The 18,831-nt window shown below is 35.4% G+C and overlaps 1 protein-coding gene across 1 annotated transcript in view; it reads left to right on the top strand.

The window, feature by feature from the left end:
- Window positions 1–557: 557 nt before the first annotated feature.
- The window catches only part of LOC110031679 (chloride channel protein CLC-d), a 42,782-nt gene continuing 24,508 nt past the window's right edge, over window positions 558–18,831 (top strand). The window contains exons 1-6 of the mRNA XM_020735009.1: window positions 558–947; window positions 1,034–1,106; window positions 4,008–4,229; window positions 4,300–4,346; window positions 4,438–4,536; window positions 11,434–11,508. Of these exons, the coding sequence (XP_020590668.1) occupies window positions 774–947; window positions 1,034–1,106; window positions 4,008–4,229; window positions 4,300–4,346; window positions 4,438–4,536; window positions 11,434–11,508 (690 nt within the window). The 5' untranslated portion in view covers window positions 558–773. The remainder of the gene's footprint in view (window positions 948–1,033; window positions 1,107–4,007; window positions 4,230–4,299; window positions 4,347–4,437; window positions 4,537–11,433; window positions 11,509–18,831) is intronic.

Genomic DNA, 18,831 nt, shown 5'->3' with positions numbered 1-18,831 from the left:
AAGATATTACATTCCATAAATACAACATATATGACTAATTGTTATGGTTACATCTTCCAATTACAGCACATGTGACCGACCGACACTATTACAATCACCAACCATAACTTATATGACCAACAAATGATATTGCGACCACTAACTATGACATTTGTAGCCAATTAATGATATTACAATTTTTAATCCCGACTTTTGTGATCAACTACTGCACGTGCAACAACAAACAAATGACTTTTGTATATGACTGTTAATGTTACAATTATATTGACATTTGTAGCCAATTTTCCAATAAACAACAATTATAGTGATATTTTGGATATAATGTCAAGAATTTGTGTAATATATTCTTATATATATATATATATATATATATATAACATATTTGCAACAATAAATAAAAATTTTTATTATATTACTTTCCTTTTTTTTAAGTCTAGTACATCATAAATTATTAAAAGTGTAAACTTTAGGTACTAGATAAATATAAAGGAACTATATGATATGTATTTAAACAATGGGGCCTTTAGATATTTATCAAAGAATAAATAAATAAATAAAAAGCCCTCCCCGGTGAACCCGGAGCCGAGGACCTCATTCTACGCAAAATTGAATTATCACCGACCTCTCCTCCTACCGTTCTACCCCGCCGAAATTATCAACCACCCGGCATCTCTGTTCCGTGACAGAACAAGATCCCATTGATCTCCGATTTGCGGGTTTGCAGCGTTCGAAGGATCTGATCCTCCCGCAGTGCGCTTCCTCTTTCAGGAATCATGCTTTCGAACCACTTCCAAAACGGGATTGAGACGGCGAAGCTTGCCTGGTCGCGTCTGCCGAGCTCCGATGACGCGGAGACGGAGGGGCACGAAAGGATAATGAATGACATCGGAGGTGCGGAGAGCCTTGATTACGAAGTCATCGAGAATTACGCTTACAGGGAGGCGCAGGTCTGACAATGACGGATTCCGCCGTGTTGTTTATGCTTCCATTTTATTGATATCTCCGTTTGATTTTTGGTTTTGAGATGTTATAGGCAAAGAGGAGCAAGTTGTTCAATTGGTACTATGCAATGCTGAAATGGCTGATCGCCTTGTTAATTGGCGTCGGTTAGTTTTATTGGTTTCAACCCTAATTTTTTTTTTTCTGATATGCTCCGTGTTATCCTGATAAGTGTTTTTTGGCTGCCGGGCATTGACAGTTTATCTTTTAATGTTTAGCTAAAGCCTATTTCATGTGTCTACCTGTCTTTTATAAGTTACGGAGCTCTGTAGGTGTTTAGTTTTGGACCAGGGCCCGCAACTTCTTTAGGTTTTTCACTATTAACTCCAGAAACGAACGATAATCAAGAAAGTAAAGCAAATTTGCTTAGCCATTCAAGAGGAAAATAATGCCCAGGTTACCTGGTTAATGTAACGTATCATGAATGTATGATAGATGCAGGATTTCAGGCATCATATATCAAGAAAGTACTCTTGTATTGTTTGGTTTGCTGTAGTTTTGTATTCTTGAATAATATGACTGCATGAAACACTTTGAAATGGTTGCATTTTTTTATTTTTAGAAGAGATATGCTGTCCATAGATTTTTGTTAACTCATAACACAACAGTATTTAACAAAGAAAGAGGGCTTTTGGAAAAGCTGAAGGATAAGGTTAATGATGATGATGACATGCTAATTGCTCTTTATAAAAATAAGATATTTTGTTTCAACTTGTAATTTTATTTTTTTCTAATCTTAAATATTGAATTTACACCTAAATTGGACTTTAAGATTGCATATAAAAGATTGCATGTCCAAATCACAAAGCAGTTCTATAATATATGCAAAAAATTGTAGCACATTTTTGAAATTTTATATTGCTTATTTTTTGCACTGCATCAGTAGAATATTGGGCTGAAGTTGCAAACCTTTTTTAGAAACTAAAAGATTGATTCAGAAGCTTTTAAAAAAATTACAATAGTCTTTGATTTCATCACATGGTTATCTACTTACAATGAAGATGGCTGAATAAGGTGCTGATTGAAATATTTTTTTTCCTTTTTGGTTATGTCATCTTTTAGCTAATTTTATGCATGATGAGGAACACTGAGTTAAAAACATGAAATCTTTTGCTTGTGTCTGATCCTTACCTTTTTTTTTTCAGTGTCTGCTTATCCCTGTTGACTGTTAAAATGATGTTCATTGCTTAAATTTTATTCTCTTACTAAACTTGCCAAGGAGGTTGAGGGCTTTCTAGCTAGAAAAAATTGAGATCTCAGCAAAAGTTGGATGGGACTACAATGTGTTTTATTGTTTAAAGTAGCAATTTTTATATTTTAATTGAAAAGATGATGAAGAGGTTGACAATTTAAGGAGAATCAAGAAATAGGACTCTAATGATTTTTTATTTTTAAAGGACGTGGGGTGAGATGATGTTGCGGGAATGTATCCATAGTAATGATGTTCTAGAATATCAACCCCCAGTGCAGCCTTTACTACACCAATTACAGCCGTGATGACTGTTTTGACTACATTTACAATTTCTAGATTGGATTTCAATTCGCTAATGAAAGATTAAATTATCACAATGGCTTTATTTTTGTATTTTTACCACCAATTTTCTTGCTTGCAAGGGAAATTTGTAATTTCTTATGATAATTGAATGTTAGATTTTGCCCTTTGGTTGGCTATAGCTATAGGTACTTGCCTGGAAAGGGCAATGACAAGAAGTTTCCGACTTTTGTGTTTGGTGCATTTGAAACTGATGCAAATGCTTTAAGTACCATAAAAGCAAGCAACATTAGTGGCGACAATCAGAAGTGTGAAGCTACATTACTATTGATGTTTTAAAAGTTCAACCCCCAATGCAGTCTTTACCGCACCTATTACAGCCGTAATGACCATTTTGACTCCATTTCCAATTTCTGGATCAGATTTCTAATCGCTAGTGAAAGATTAAATTATTACAATGGCTTTGTTTTTATAATTTTACGATCAATTTTCTTGCTTGTAAGGGAAATCTGTAATTTTTTATATTAATTAAGGGTAGATTCAAAGCTTTGGTTGGCTATAGCTATAAGTGCTTGCTTGGCAAGGGCAATGACAAGAAGTTTCCCACTTTTTTCTTTGGTGCATTATAAACTAATGCAAGTGCTTTTAGCACTATAAAACCAAGCAACATTTGTTGTGACATTAGAAGTGTGAAGCTACTTCTTCTGTTCACCTTCATGAAATCAATTAGAGCTGAGCTTATTCAATAAATATAAATAAAGTGTATCTTTTAATTTTTATCATCATACGGATCAAAGGTTAATTTCGAATATTGCTGTTGAATATCAAATAATCTTCAACATTTGAAAGCTTAGTTTTCATGACTGGTTAAAATAGATAAGTGTTTCTTAAATGTTGCGTGATCATAATGTATTTTGAAGTCTAAATGGTTAGTTTTTATAAATTACAATTAGATTGACTATGCTATATGGATCCTAGTGTTTGGTCATCTGAATATCATTGATGCAAAAAGCATGTGGTGAAATTGAGAATGTGATGTTGAATTTGTTGTAAATTGAGGACAACTAGAGCAATCACCGCCCTAAGAAAGCATGAAGGTAGAATTAAATTTGAAAGTATTAGGAAAAGAAGGGGCGGCCAGAGGCAACTAGGTGAGAGAGTTGTTCAAATATACCCAAGTTATAGTTAGTCCTATATCATTTAAAGAGCTCTGTCATGTTTCTCTGTTCAATGAAGTCCAGCTAAATCCCCTGTTATTTCAATGGTATTTTAGCAAGTTCTACCTTCAATCCCATTAATATGTTAGCTGTTTGGTCATTGATTTAGCCTTATCTACTTTACATACATGTTGGGTATTTTACTTCACTGCTTTCTTACTTTGCTAGCTGTTTGGTCATTGATTTAGCCTTATCTACTTTACATACATGTTGGGTATTTTACTTCACTGCTTTCTTTTCTATAGCTTGCCACATTCAAGATTAATTTTTCCCTCCCTCTGTTCTTTATATTTTTTCAGGGACTGCATTAGCTGCAGTGTTTATTAATCTAGCTGTTGAGAACTTCTCTGGCTGGAAATATGCCGTGACTTTCTCTATTATACAGCATTCCTACATTTTGGGTTTCTTGGTATATGCTATATTCAACGTCGCTCTAGTTTTTACCTCTGTATTTATCGTGACTCAATTTGCTCCAGCAGCAGCAGGATCTGGTATCCCAGAGATTAAGGGTTACCTAAACGGTTTGTATTATTTATTTACATATGATTGAGATTCTTTTTGGAACTATGATGAAGTTGAACATTGATATAGGAGTTGATACACATGGAATTCTTCTCTTTAGAACTTTGATTGGAAAGGTCTGGATTATCAGCTCCTCTTCCCTGCCCTTTATTAGTTTTTTGCTAATGGTGAATACATTATAAAATATTTCTTTTATTTGCTCTGCAGATATTTGGAAGCATTGGCTCAGTTGGAGGAGGGCTTGCACTGGGCAAAGAAGGTCCACTTGTTCACACTGGTGCCTGTATTGCTTCTCTTCTTGGTCAAGTATAGCTTTGGTGCTTATTTTCTTTGCTCAATCTACTCTCCAGTTGAATTCCACTTCATTATATATATGTGAAAACAGTGTCCTAGTTTTCAAATGCCTTATGGTGGTTTGAGTCATTGTTGTATGATAAGTAGGCTGATAGACGTGACATGGTCCAAAACATATCCATCATACAAAATGGCGCCTATATATTTTATTCCATACAGCAAACTTCTTACCTGTTCACTGCTTCTTTGCTCATGTTTGGAGAGCCCCCTTTTTTTTTCATAAAAAAACATATGCTTTTATGCACTCATGCGCAGCTGCCCGGTTTATGTAATGTTTTTTCTTAAACATACAATACAAAAATATGAACTAAATGAGCAAAAGTGTAGACGCTTCATGGGCGAATTTTTTCTCTTTCCTCCAGTTGGAGGTCAATGTTATGCCCTCTCAGGCTGTAAGCAGTGGAGCCTGCCCATAGGTGGGCCAGTCTTGGCGCTGGGAAGAAGGGGAGCGGACAAAGGGAACCGTAGAAGATGGAAAGAAAAGGGTGGGGTACCTCTAGGGCCATAATCACGTATGCAAGGAGGAGGAATTAAAGCAGTTTGGAGGGAAAGTTAAGGAGAGTTTTTGAAATGCTATGAGGGGGCCGGTCTTGGCGTTGGGATGAAGGGCAGTGGATAGAGGGAGAAGAGGGAAAGGAAAGGGTGGGGTCCACTAGCACCATAATTACCTATGCAAGGAAGAGAAATTAAAGGAGTTTGGAGGGAAAGTTAAGGAGAATTTTTGAAATGCTGTGAGGGGATTTTATTTGAGAGGGAACGTAGGGTTTTTCTTATTTTGTGCTTGTTTTTGTTTGGTTGCTGTTTTCTTTCTTTATGTGATGTTCCTAGCGACGTTTAGGGTGTGGGAGAGATGATCTACCTCTTGAAAATTAGATTAACCTTTTATGTTGATTGTTTTCCTTTGATTTTTGTAAGAGCAGCCCTTGTTTATTTTTCTTCCACCTTTTTTTTTCCATTTCGTTGTTTTTGTTCGCTAATTTTGGTATCATGGTATATCAAATTGGCATCAGAGCATAGATTTTGGTGGGATGACAACAAAGAAAATTGATTTGCTAGAAGGAGAGGTAGAACAATTCTGATTGGGAATGGAAGAAATATTTGTTACCGTGGAGGACAAATTTTCTTTTATGGAATGTCGAATGAATGATGGATTTGAAGACATAGGGGAAATGCGGGAGATGATGAAAAAGCTCACGAAGATGCAATCCAAGGCCGTGTCGATCACTCCAATTGCAAATCCTAACCAAGGGTTAATCAGGAAATCCTTGTCCATGTCAAAATAGAAGGAGATCGAGCGAGAAAACCATAAAGAAGATATAATCTACATACAAGGGCGTCCCCCTAGGATTCCGAGAGGCGTGGGAGTGGAGACTTCCGATGGAGGGCATGGGCCAAAATTTAGAGAAGGGATGGTGGAAGGGACACAAAAGAGTATGATGGAGGAATGAGAGAATCAGAAGTCGGGGTATGCCTATGACTGCAGGAGGGAGTTTACCCTAGATATATGGGGGGAAATCTTAGAGGGAGAGGAAGTTGGGGTGGAGATGCAAGGGTCGGGAAACTAAAGATGCCAATCTTTGAAGGGGAAGATGCACATGGATGGGTATATCGTGTGGAGCGATACTTTGTAATCAACTGGTTGACTGAGGAAGAGGAGCTCATGATAGCGGGATTATGCTTAGAGGTAAGGCTTTAGCGTGGTTCCAGTGCATGTAGGCAAGGTATCCTATGCACTCGTGGGAGGAGTTTAAGAATCGCTTGTTGGAGCGTTTCCGAGCCATTCGGGAAGGAGATCTACTCGAGCAATTATATTCTTTAACTCAGGAGGGAACAACTATGAAATACCAAGAGAAGTTCAAGCTCTTATCAGGAAGATTGAGGGGGATTTCTATAGCAGGACTGGCAGGGAACTTCTTAAAAAGCCTAAAGCCCGACATACAAGCAATCATCTGTCCCTCGAGGCCGTGGGGATTGAGGGAAATGATGGAGCTCGACCATATGATAGAGGATAAGAAACATGTGAGAAGACTGACAATGGTGACAACATTAGAGGATTCTACAAGAACACCGCGACAGTCACGATACCGAGGACCTAGACGGTGTCATTTCAGCAAGAGACGCTGAAGGAAAAGAGTACCAGACACCGGCCTAGGGGTAATTTCAAACGCCTCAAAAATGTAGAAGTGCAATTGCTACCGCTGTGAAGAGAAATACGCCCCAGGACACCTTTGCAAGTAGCGCGCCCTTCAGGTTCTTTTTGTTCAAAAGTAGAATACAGAGAGTGAGGAACTAGAAGGAGGTAACAACGGAAGAGGAGCATATGCATTTGGATGTGGTGAAGGTGTCCCTCAATTTGATGATGGTATTTACCTCGAATCACGCCATGAAGGTGAGGGGATAGATCGGGGAACAACCGGTGGTGGTGTTGGTGGATAGCAGGGCTAAATATAATAATTTTATCTCAAATCAGACTGTGAAGGAGCTAGGGTTGAAGCTGGTGACTACAGGGAGCTTCGACATCCTTATTAGAACAGGGAATGTGTAAAAAAATTGGGGATAATACAAGGGTTCTAACACTGCATGACGTACGGGTGGTATAAGACTTCCTTTAGATTTGGGCAACAAAAATGTGATTTTGGGGATGAAGTGGTTGTGAACATTTGGAGAGATGAAGATGGATCGAAAGTCCTTGATGATGGAGTTCCAAGTGGAAGGTAGGAAAGTGATGCTGATAGGAGATGCTAGCTTTTGTATAACCATGATGTCACTCAAAACCATGGTTAAGTCGATTCGGGGAGCGAGACTGGGCTACTTGGTGGAGTTGCAGGGCATTGAGGAGATTCAAGATTCAGAATTGGTAGAGAAGGGTCCAACAGCTCCTACGGCAGTATACCGATGTCTTCCCGCAGCTAAGCGGGTTACATTCTTCGATGGAGCACAAGCACACTATTACATTGAAGGAGGGTTTTTTTCCCATCAAATTTATTTCTTACATGTACCCCCAGATTGAAAAGGATGAGAGAGAAAAGCTAATCAAAGAGATGCTCGAGATCGGGATTATCAAGCCTAGTGCGTCCTTTTTTCAGTGACGTCCTGTCTGTGAAAAAAATATGATAACTGGAGATTCTGCGTGGACTACCAAACATTGAACAAGGAGATGGTGTTGGACAAATTTCTTATTCTTATGATTGATGAGTTATTGAATGAGCTTTATGAGTTAGTCATTTTCTAAAAAAAAATGATCTTAAGTCGGGATACCACTAGATCAGGATGAACCCAACGAATATGCACTAGACAACGTTCAAGACACATGAAGGACATTATGAGTTCTTAGTGATGCCGTTTGGCCTCACCAACGCTCCGAGGACATTTCAGTCCGTCAGGAATAGGGTGTTCCAACCTTACATTTGGAAATTTGTCCTAGTCTTCTTTGACAACATTTTGATCTACAGTCGTACAGAGATAGAGCATGTGGGGCGCCTAAGGACAATTCTAGATACATTGAAGGAGCTCTAGTTGTATGTCAACTTGAAGAAATGTTCTTTCATAGTTGCATGTGAAGTACCGAGGGCATGTGGCATCCAAAATGGGGGCAACGGTGGATTGGTCCAAGATCGAGGCTAGTGTTGATTGATCCTTACATCGAGGAGTTTGAAGAAGTTGAGAGGATTCTTTGGTCTCACCGGATGCTGTCGGAAGTTAGTGAGAGGATATGAGATGATAGCATGACCACTGACGGAACATCTGAAGAAATATTATTTCAAATGGGGGAAGTAGCAACATAAACATTTGAATAGCTGAAACGTCCCAGTATTAGCACTTCCAGATTTCAATAAAATTTCGTGGTGGAGACAGATGCATCAGACTACAGATTGGGAGCAGCGCTCATGCAAGATCAGTTGTCGATTGCTTACTTCAGCTAGATTCTTACTGCTAGAGTGAGGTTAAAGTCAATGTATGAATGAGAATTAATGGCAATTGTCTTGGCCATGCATAAGTGGCGGCCCTACCTGTTAGAACGACACTTTTTTGGTCAGGACAGATCAGAGGAGTTTAAAGTAATCTTCTGGAGCAGCGGATGGTGACTGATGTGCATAAGAGATTGTTGTCTAAGCTACTGGGTATGATTTTGAGATTCAGTATTGGCTAAAATTGGAGACAAGAGAACTGGCGCATTGCCGAAAAAGGTGGATAAACCTCAATTGAAGACCTTATCGATTTGATTCATCCTAGACTGGGAAGCCATGAGACAAGAGAATGTAAGGGATGGGGAGCTGAGGATGATAAGAGCCGAGTTATTACAAGATCCGAACAATCGCCCAGGATATGCATTGAGGGGACAACAATTGCTCCACTAGGGGCGATTCGTGCTCTACCTAAGTCGTCGGAGTATAATCCCAGATTATTACAGGAGTTTCATGGTTGTGTGATCAAGGGAAATTCAGGAGCGCAGAAGACCTTCAAATGTTTGGTGGCAGAACTTTATTTTGATGGGGATGCTCAGAGACAATGAGGATATGGTGGCAAAATGCGATGTATGTCAGCGGTGCAAGTACTTGACCAAGACACCGGGAGGGTTACTACAATCATTAGCATTATCGGGGAAGGTTTGAGAAAAAGTGATGATGAATTTCATCATTAGATTGCCACGATCAGAAGGGTTCACGATGATCATGTTGGTTGTGGATCACCTGAGTAAGTATGCACATTTCATTCCCTTACGACATCCCAACATAGCGGTCTTAGTCGTGACGATGTTTATCTGGGAAGTGATCTGTTTGCGCGGAGTACTATAATCAATTGTTTCAGATAGGGACAAGGTGTTTCTTAGCCACTTCTAAAAAGTGTTGTTCAGGTTGCAAGGGGCAGTCCTCAAGAGGAGCATAGCATATCATCCCCGTACCGATGGGCAAACGGATGTGGTCAACAGAAGTGTGGAGACATGCCCGCATTATTTTGTATATGATACTTTGAAGTCATGGGCTAAGTGGATTGCGCCAAATATTGGTTACCACACCGCAGAACATACAACCTTTTTCAATATATTGTATGGGCGAGATCCACCTCACTTGATACATTATGAGTATAACATTACATAAGTATCCAACGTTGATCAATACTTGGAGGAGAGGGACAGGATACTAGCAAAACTCAAGAGACATCTCTGAGGGATCAAAAAATCATTTAGAGGAAAGCGGATGGGCACATGAAGGAAGTGCAATTCAGACAGGGAATATGGTTTAGAAGCTGAGGCCCTACCGACAAAATACATTGGCTATGAGGAGCGAGAAACTGTCACAAAGATACTGTGGGCCTTATGAGGTGATGACACGCATCAGGGCGGTAACCTACCGTTTTAGGTTACCTCCATTATCTGCATTACAATCGGTCTTCCATGTATCACAGTACACCCTCGCCTACATTACCGCCAACATTGACAAAAGACTTGGATGTGATTTTGGAACCGTTAGAGATCGAATCAGTGTGTCAAGGTTTAGGGGGCAAAGGAGGTAGTGGTCAAATGGAAGAGAATGCTAGGTGATCCAGAAGCAGTTTCAGTTCCTCCACCTTGAGAACAAGACACTTTTTTGGGAAGGGAGTACTATTACGTCCTCTTAAACCTTACACGCACCAGTCCAGCTGGAAGCAGTGGAACCGACACATAGGTTGGCCGGTATTGGCGACGAGAAGAAAGGGAGCAAACTGATGGAGTCGCAGAAGAGAGAAAGGAAAGTTTGGGTTCCACCAGGGCCATAATCACCTATGTAAGGAGGATAAATTAAAGGAGTTTGCAGGTAAAGTTAAGAAGGGAAATCTTTGAAATGCTATAAGGGGATTCTATTAAGGGGAACATAGTGTTTGCTTTCTTTTATGCTTGTTTTTGTTTTTCTTTCTTCGTGGTGTTCCTAACGACGTCTAGGGTGCGGGAGAGATGATCTACCTCTTGAAAGTAGATCAACCTTGTATATTGCTTGTTTTACTTTGATTTTCGTAGGAGCAGCCCTTGTTTGTGTTTCTTCCTCCTATCTATTGCCGTTTCGTTGTGTTTTGTTCGCTGATTTTAGTAACAAGGCATATCATTCAATCCATGAACATAGAAAGGAATTTCATTTTTTGTTGGCCCATTCATCTATAGAAAGGAATTTCATTTTTTGTTGGCCCATTCATCTCTCTCACCATATGAATCACTCGGATTCATTGTTTTTCAATAAAGTCCCTGTCGTCACTAGTTAGTTGCAGGCCTCATCTTGAACACAACCAGGATGTTTCTTTTAATTTGTATACCAATTTGCATTTAAGAATTGTATGTTTTTTGAAGTTTCAGGATTTAATTTTTTCTTTTGGTTAATCGTTTGCTAGAGACTTTATTTAGAAAGTTCTGCATCTTCCTTCTGAATTGTGCCATTCCAGGAGCTTTTATGAAATAAAATAGTTCCACATGTGTAAATGTATTTACAGGTTCTTATGTTTAAGTGCTGGCTGCAAAATTTTGGGGTAAGGTCAGTAATGATGCTGATTAGGACGAATTCTATTATACTAGTTTTGCTTTCTCTTGATGCTTGTAGTTTTGATACACATTCTTTTTTATATTTCCAGAATTCATCATATAATTTCTTTTATTTACTAAAATAAAATTTGCTGAAAGTTTTGTTTAAAGTAAATTAATATGAAACATTTTGTTGACATATCGAAACAACATTGAAATGGGAAGGAGTAAGACACTGACCTGAAGGCGGGTTAGATGCTTCTACTCTAATGATGATTGTATCTTAGCAAATTGCTATTTGCTAATATATAGTTTTCCACTTGGCTAACATGGTTGCATCACAATGATTTGGCTGACTGCAGGGCGGGTCTACAAAATATCATTTCAGTTCATCATGGCTACGCCCATTTGAGAGTGATCGAGAAAGGCGTGATCTCGTAAGTTGCTTTTATAAAAAAATATTTAGTTTTTTTTTGTTTTTGTTTTTGTTTTTTCTAGATCCTTTGGAATGTGAAATGGCTGAACCTTAAATTTCTTTTGTTCATGGCCTTTTATGCTGAACCAGGAAAAATGTCCATTCTCTAAATGCATGTAGGCAATGTTTTCATTCAAAAATTAAAGTTAGTATATTTTAAATTTGCATGTAATAACAGTTTGAAATAGTTTATGATTATACTATTGTGAAATAGAAATTAAATTTAAAATAACATCCTAACTCACAATGGTTTTTTTGTCAAGCACTAAAATGAAAAATTAATTAGTCCTAATATATGGTTATTAACTTTTTATCGTGAGCTTTGAGGTCTAATCTCAATTTTTTTTGCATTACAATGCGGGCAATTATGAGTCTCTTGTAACTCTTGGCATGCGTGTTGCATTGAACTAATCATGCCAATCGAATCTGATTACATGGAATATGTTTTGTAAATTAATTACTTTAATTTCTGTTTAATTGCTATTTTTAATAAATGAGAGTCAAATTTAAAATTAACAGTACCTCAATAACTCATAGATGAAGGCATGCATTTGCTTTGAGGCATTGGTGCTATTTTGCATCTTATCTCTATGCACACTATTTGAAGTGATATTTCTATTTTTGTGTTTAGAATTCATGCTGTCTTATTTTTTATTATATTTTCTTTTTTATTTATTCTGCGTTACTGGTATTTCTTGAATCAACAGAATAATGTTGAATTATAAATGTCAATGTCAATACACAAGGTTATTTTAGTCTAAAAGTTTAACAATTTAAAAAGTTGCTTAAGGATTTAATTACTAAAATTTAATGATAAAATATATTTTATTAAGTATGCTATACGCCTTCAGGGTGGCAAGACATCCCAGTGACGAAGGCATTAGGCATCAACTTAGGCGAACTGAAGCTATAAATAATTTCATACTTTTATAGCATAAAATATGATATTTCTCTGAAAACATAATTAAAATGTAGATGGGGAAAAAATATTTACAACTTTTGTTTCATTCAAATTATGTAAATAACAATTTTATTGGGTAGAGTGTTTGAGGCAAAGTTACAAGGTTCTAAAGTTTTTTTTTTCAGATTTGAACAAGCAAATAAAAACTTAAATTGTTAATCTAATCTTTGCTAGTATCTATTTCATCTTCTTTATCACCCATATTCTCTTCCTATCATTAGATTTGTCATGACCCATCTCGGGAACTTGAAATATTCATGACCAGAACAGACGTTTGAACTATGAAATTCAACTTTAATTAGTAATTCCAAATCCAAAAACAAAGAAAGAGAGAAAAAATGCTATATATATATATTATATATATATATATTAAAACAACATACCTTGCTCTAGCCTTGACCCGTCTACGATACACAGTCTCTCTTATATCATTTATTTTTATATGAAAATATTAAAATAATATAATGAGTTATCTAAAATATTCCAATGAAGCAATTAGACTTCTAAACTATAATAAACCAATGAACAATATGTATGTTGAATTTATTAAGTATCTTATAGAAAATCATATAATGATATCATTGTCTTTTGTTCATGGAAGAAATCTAAAATTTTTATGTGCATTAACATTTGTTTTTCTTTTTCGAAGTTTAATATTTTAGCTTCTAATGTATTTCATATTCTTAAACATAACATAACATACTCCTGATCGATATATTTTCGTTGGCGCAATAGTTTGTGATCTAAATTTCATAATTATCTTAAATAGTTGGAAAACATCTACATGTGCGAGTGCATTGTCGTTCCAACCAATATCGCAAGACAATGAATTCCTATCATGATACATATACAAACTGTTCGTGTATATAATCAGGGGCTACGCCTGCAAATTTTTTTCAACAAGGGCACAAATTATTAATTTTAAAAATATCTTCATTTTTTTCATCTTAGCTTGAGATTGATATTGACGGTTTTATTTTTTTTTTTTGAAAAGTTGATATTTTTAAATAATAAAATGATAAATAAAAGATTATATTTTTAACTTTTTTAAATTTGCTTCTTAAATAAGTTGATAATTTGGTTTAAAACTGAAAATTTTAAACAACTCAAAATTAAAAAAAATGTATAATATAATTTGAACTTCGAAACTAATTTGATTTTCTTGAAAATAAATTTAATATAAAGATATGTTTTTTCATATATTTATAATATACTTTAATAAGCTGGTATTGACAGCATTTACAGTTAGTCTGTTCAAAAACTTTAAAATGTATAAATTTGATCATAATTTTAATTAACAATTAAAAACACTTAAAAAATTTATCATTCAAATTAAATCAGCTAAAAAATCTTCAAATGTTTATCCATAGCAAATATACCTCTATTTTCTTTAAACTTTGATATAGAAGCATTTGTTTTGAGTGATAATTTCTCTCCCGCCACATGAGCATCCCTCATCTTCTCTTGAGCATCCATATGTTTAAGATAAAAATAAAATTATCTAGTTAGAGTTAACCTAACTTAAATCACTTAAATTAATTATGATTAAAAATCACAAATATATTAGTTCTATTATTTAGTTTTATGTTATTAATCTAAATCTTTTGTCTGATGTTCTTTTTTTCATGGCCCGACCCCTGGGACTTGGAATTTCGAAGCGAGAATCGATGTTTGGACGGTGAAATTCGTTTTTATATAATTTTAAATTCAAAAATAAAGAAAGAGCAAAAGTTGGTTAAAACAAAAATTCGTGTTCGAATAGCATACCTTGGTCTTGTGTTTACCCATTAATGATCTAGTCTTCTATCTCTCATTTTTATCCTAGAATATTAAAAGAACATAATGAGTTATTTAAAATAACCTAGTAGATCTATACTAATTCAATACAAAGAAATCAATATATATGTGATCGTATTATTACATCGTAAAAAAATCATATAATAATATTAATGTCATTTTCTTATGAAAGAAATCTATAATTTCTATAGGCATTAACATTTGTTTTATTTTTTAATGTTTTAGCTTTTATTATACTTCATACTTTTAAATTTGTACATCCGTCTTAGGAACATCTTATAAACATAACATAAAACAATTTTGGCCGATTGATACCCCCATCAACATGGTGGGCTTTGAACATGTCTTCTATTTGAGATAGAAATATACCTACTCACCCATGACTGATATGTTTTTGTCAGTATAATGATTCATGATCTAAATTTCACGATTGTTTAAGTTGCTAGAAACATATCTACGATGCGGTTGTCTCCAACTAGTATCATAAGGGGGTGAACTTTTATCTTCATGCACATACAAACTATTCATATATGCAACATTTACATTTTATTCTACAAAACACATTATTTTCTTATGAGACACTATATATTCATCTATTAATGAATAAATATCATTCTAATTGAATGTAAAAGTCATGTAAAAGACTTATGCATTCCTAGAAAAATTATTATACGATTATTTAAAATACACATTTTCATGTTTGCCAATATGAAGGATACGATGTAGTTTATATTTTTTTGGTATAGAATATAAATGGGAAAATTTGAAATCGGGAATAAATTTAGACGTAAGAAACATTATTGTAATTAAGAAGTATAATTACTTATCTCAATTATCACGTTAAATTTTCAATATTTGAGTTACCAACTTGACATCACGATAACTTTTATGTTAACCCTAAGAACCTTTAGCACATAATATTAAACTTTAAGATTCAAACAAGTTTCTGTTAATTAAATTATTTTTCAATTATTATTATTAATATTATTTTACTTCTGTATTTTGGTTCTCATTGCTCTTTTTAATAATTAAGTTAATTTCTTATTAAATTGATTAATATTTTGATTCCACTTAAAGGAAAATTTTATAAGATGGCGATGACACCTGCAATGTTCTATGATGCAGAATGTTAGTCTTTAAAAGAGAAGCATTAAATAAAGTTAATTGTTGCTGAGATGAGAACGCTTAGATAAATGAGTGGCTTGAAACTTATAGACAAAATGCAAAATGAATATACCCGAGGTAGGGTTGGTGTAGCTCCAGAGGCGGACATGATCAGAGAGAATCATCTTTGATGGTTTGGTCACATTAAACGTCGATCATTTGATGACCCAATTATGAGAGCATGTTTTAGAATCGACTTATGTTAAGAAAGGAAAAGGTAGACCTAAAAAGTCTTGGGCATCTTATATGAAAAATGATCTTAATCTATTATAATCAGTGAAAATATGACACTCAATTAGGGCTGTTATTCATCCAATTTCGAGTTGAGCTGGAGTCGACTCAAAACCAGCTCGAAAAAAATTCGATCCATAATTTTGGCTTGTAGCTCGGCTCTTTTATTTCGATCCGATCTCGATCCTAACCAAAATTCGAATCGATTTTTGAGCCATTAACGATCTTCAAGCTAAATTTGCTAAATTCATGACCCTGACAACACTAATGCTGCGAACCATTCTATTTTGAGCTGAGTTGGGGTTGGCTTGTAAAAAATTCGATCTAAAATTTTGGCTCGTAGCTTGACTCATTTATTTCGATCTGATTTCGATCAGAGCCAAAATTCAAATCAATTTTTGAATGATTAACGATCTTCGAGCTAAACTCACAACTCTGCGCTCAATGGGATGCAACGAAGAAAAATAATTAATGTACCTAACCACATTTAGTGGGATAAAGTCTTGTTGTTGTTGAAATTTATTTCAAGTCTTTTGATATTTTGAATTTATGCTCTAAATATTAAAATTTCTTAATCAAATTAATTGATTTAATAGAATCATATATCAATATGAAATTTTCATTACTAAAGATTGAAAAGTCCATAATGCATTTTATAAATAATAACCAAATTAAGATAAAATAAGTTACCTCTTGACATTCAGTTAGCTTGTGCTCAAGAAGCTTTGACTCAGTCAAGAATCGTAAAGTTCAATTGTCCATATCACTGCTCATTGGCCTCGCACACACCATAACACCTGCTAAAAAAATTGCTACAATTCATGATGTTGAAACAACAATTGCACTCGCTCGGTTGCTATAGCATGCGGGGTTGCAATCTCTTACTACCCCATTCAAACACCTTGCATATCCAACATGAGCACAAGGCTCACTCGATCTACTCTGCCCTGCGATACATGCCACTCTCGTCTTCGTTATTGGATTTCTATTTAACACACATTAGCTCGTTGATTTGGGTATTCGAACACAAGCCTAAGGTTGCTTTCACTAGCTCAATTTGGCTTGTCTCGCAACGCTGATCGCTCTGTGCTGCTCTCGATCTCACACACGATCCCATTTGCTTTTTCTTCCTCTTTCGATCCACTTTACTCTGCCTTTTGTTTTTTCTCTTTTGAATTCGTCATAATTAGAGTTAAGGGTGCTTGCTCAATTACCCCTCACCCATCCTCTCTTAAAAGCTTGATTTGTTTACTCTTGATTGTAACACTAGTGTTACATAAAAGCCGAGCGCTACAAGTTTTGTAGTTCTCCATGTTATAATATGATTGTGGATACTTAAAAAAATTAATCACACAGGCGAGAGCCCTTACGCTATGCACCTTGTATCAATGTTCTATTCTTGGCAATGTCATAGTGATGGAGCCCGCTGCTTAGGCACTTTGGCGAATGCTTGCTTTGATATGTGGTTAATTTAATATGTAGATATGTTTTTAGGAATAAAAATAGTTGGAACTAAAGTTTTATTATTATTTTATTTTAGTGGAATATTTAGCAATATTTATTTGTAGTATTGATTAAAAAAATGGATGAATTAGGTAATTTATAGGGACGGTATTTATTTTATTCAAACTATTATAAAAAATAGATAATTAATGCTTTTTAAATTACTAGTAATGTTAATGAAATTGTTATCCGATTTGATGCCTTTCATATATTTAAATTATTAAAAATTTGTTCCTTATTTTAAATAGGCATAGTTGAAAATTCTAAAAATATTTTGCTCCGCGGAGATATTTTATAGTTAATGATAAACTTCTAAAACTCTATTTTATTTATGGTTGATCATATGGTGGAAACCGTTCGTTTTTTTCTTAAGTGAGACTTTCTTGAATTAGAATGACAAATAAGCCGTGTCGAGTGAGTTTCAAAGTGAACCTTCTAATTTATCATTTCTAGGCCACATTTTCTATTGCGAACATTAGCTTTCACACATAATATAAGTTTTTGGTATATTTAAATAAATAATATTGAGAATTACTTCGGCAGTTGTTTGCCTCCCAACTATGAAATTTCTATCTTACAAGTCTTCTACCTTTACAAATGCGTTTTGTTGGCACTACTAGCCTACCAACCATTTTATCTGCTTGCTCACTCTCTTTATTCTCTCGTTCAGCGCATGATTGATGGGATCATTGCTATCATCTCATTGATTGATAGGATAGCCCATGAATTAGTGAGCCTCATTATTAATAAAAATTTATATTCTTATCATTCTAATGCCTAGAACTTATAAATCTTCAGTACTATAGTTCTTTTTTTCCCACCTAATTTTCTATTTTGTAGCCCTTTTTGTTGCAGCCTTATTAGAAATTCTTGTTTCTCGTTGCAAGTAATTACTAACACAATTTTTGTTCAGGTGCAATGTGTCTTATGGTTTGCTATAGTTGACTATAATCTACCCTTGGAGGTCGTAATCGGTCAATGTTTGATAATCGAGACCTATTTGATCTAAAGTTGACTCGATCTAACCTAATAGGCTTAAGGTTGATTAATGAGTCCTAAGTGGGTCATTTTGGATTAGAGACATGAGAGTGGGTCTCACTGTCCTTGATATGGTTCAGGTCAAATTGGTTTGGCCAAGGGTTAACATAAAACCAATAGAGAAGGTTCGGTGGTAGTTATAATTGGCCTGATACGCCAAGCCAAGTCTAAGGAGTCTAGAATTAATATGTAGTGTCTTTTGGCTAGCCTAGGAGTCCTAGGTTATGCCACAGGGTGGATTGTATGGTCTAAACTCTAGACTTGCTGAGGATTGATCTATAGTTTAGCTTGATTAGCCTGGGTCTCTCTAATGTAGGATGTGAGCTGATTTGGCTGCGTGTATGTTCCGAGTTTTTTGTCTCTATGTGATGGGTGGACTTGACCAAGCCAATGGTCTAGTAAGGGGAAGGTTAGTGAGTTTGGCGTAGTCGATTTGTCAGTCGTAGGTTGACAAAGTAGTATATAGTACTTGGGTTAATGAGTTGGTCAGTGATGGGCTCGATTTATAAAAAGACCAGGATAGAAAATCCAATATATGAAAAGAGATCTAACTAAGTCAATCAATAGGAGAATGTGAAACTAGCGAACAGT

Source organism: Phalaenopsis equestris, unplaced genomic scaffold (assembly GCF_001263595.1).
Source record: "Phalaenopsis equestris unplaced genomic scaffold, ASM126359v1 Scaffold000840, whole genome shotgun sequence".
Classification (NCBI taxonomy): Eukaryota; Viridiplantae; Streptophyta; class Magnoliopsida; order Asparagales; family Orchidaceae; genus Phalaenopsis; species Phalaenopsis equestris.
Note: the sequence above shows the minus strand (reverse complement) of the source record. Positions and strands in the feature narration are given on the sequence as shown.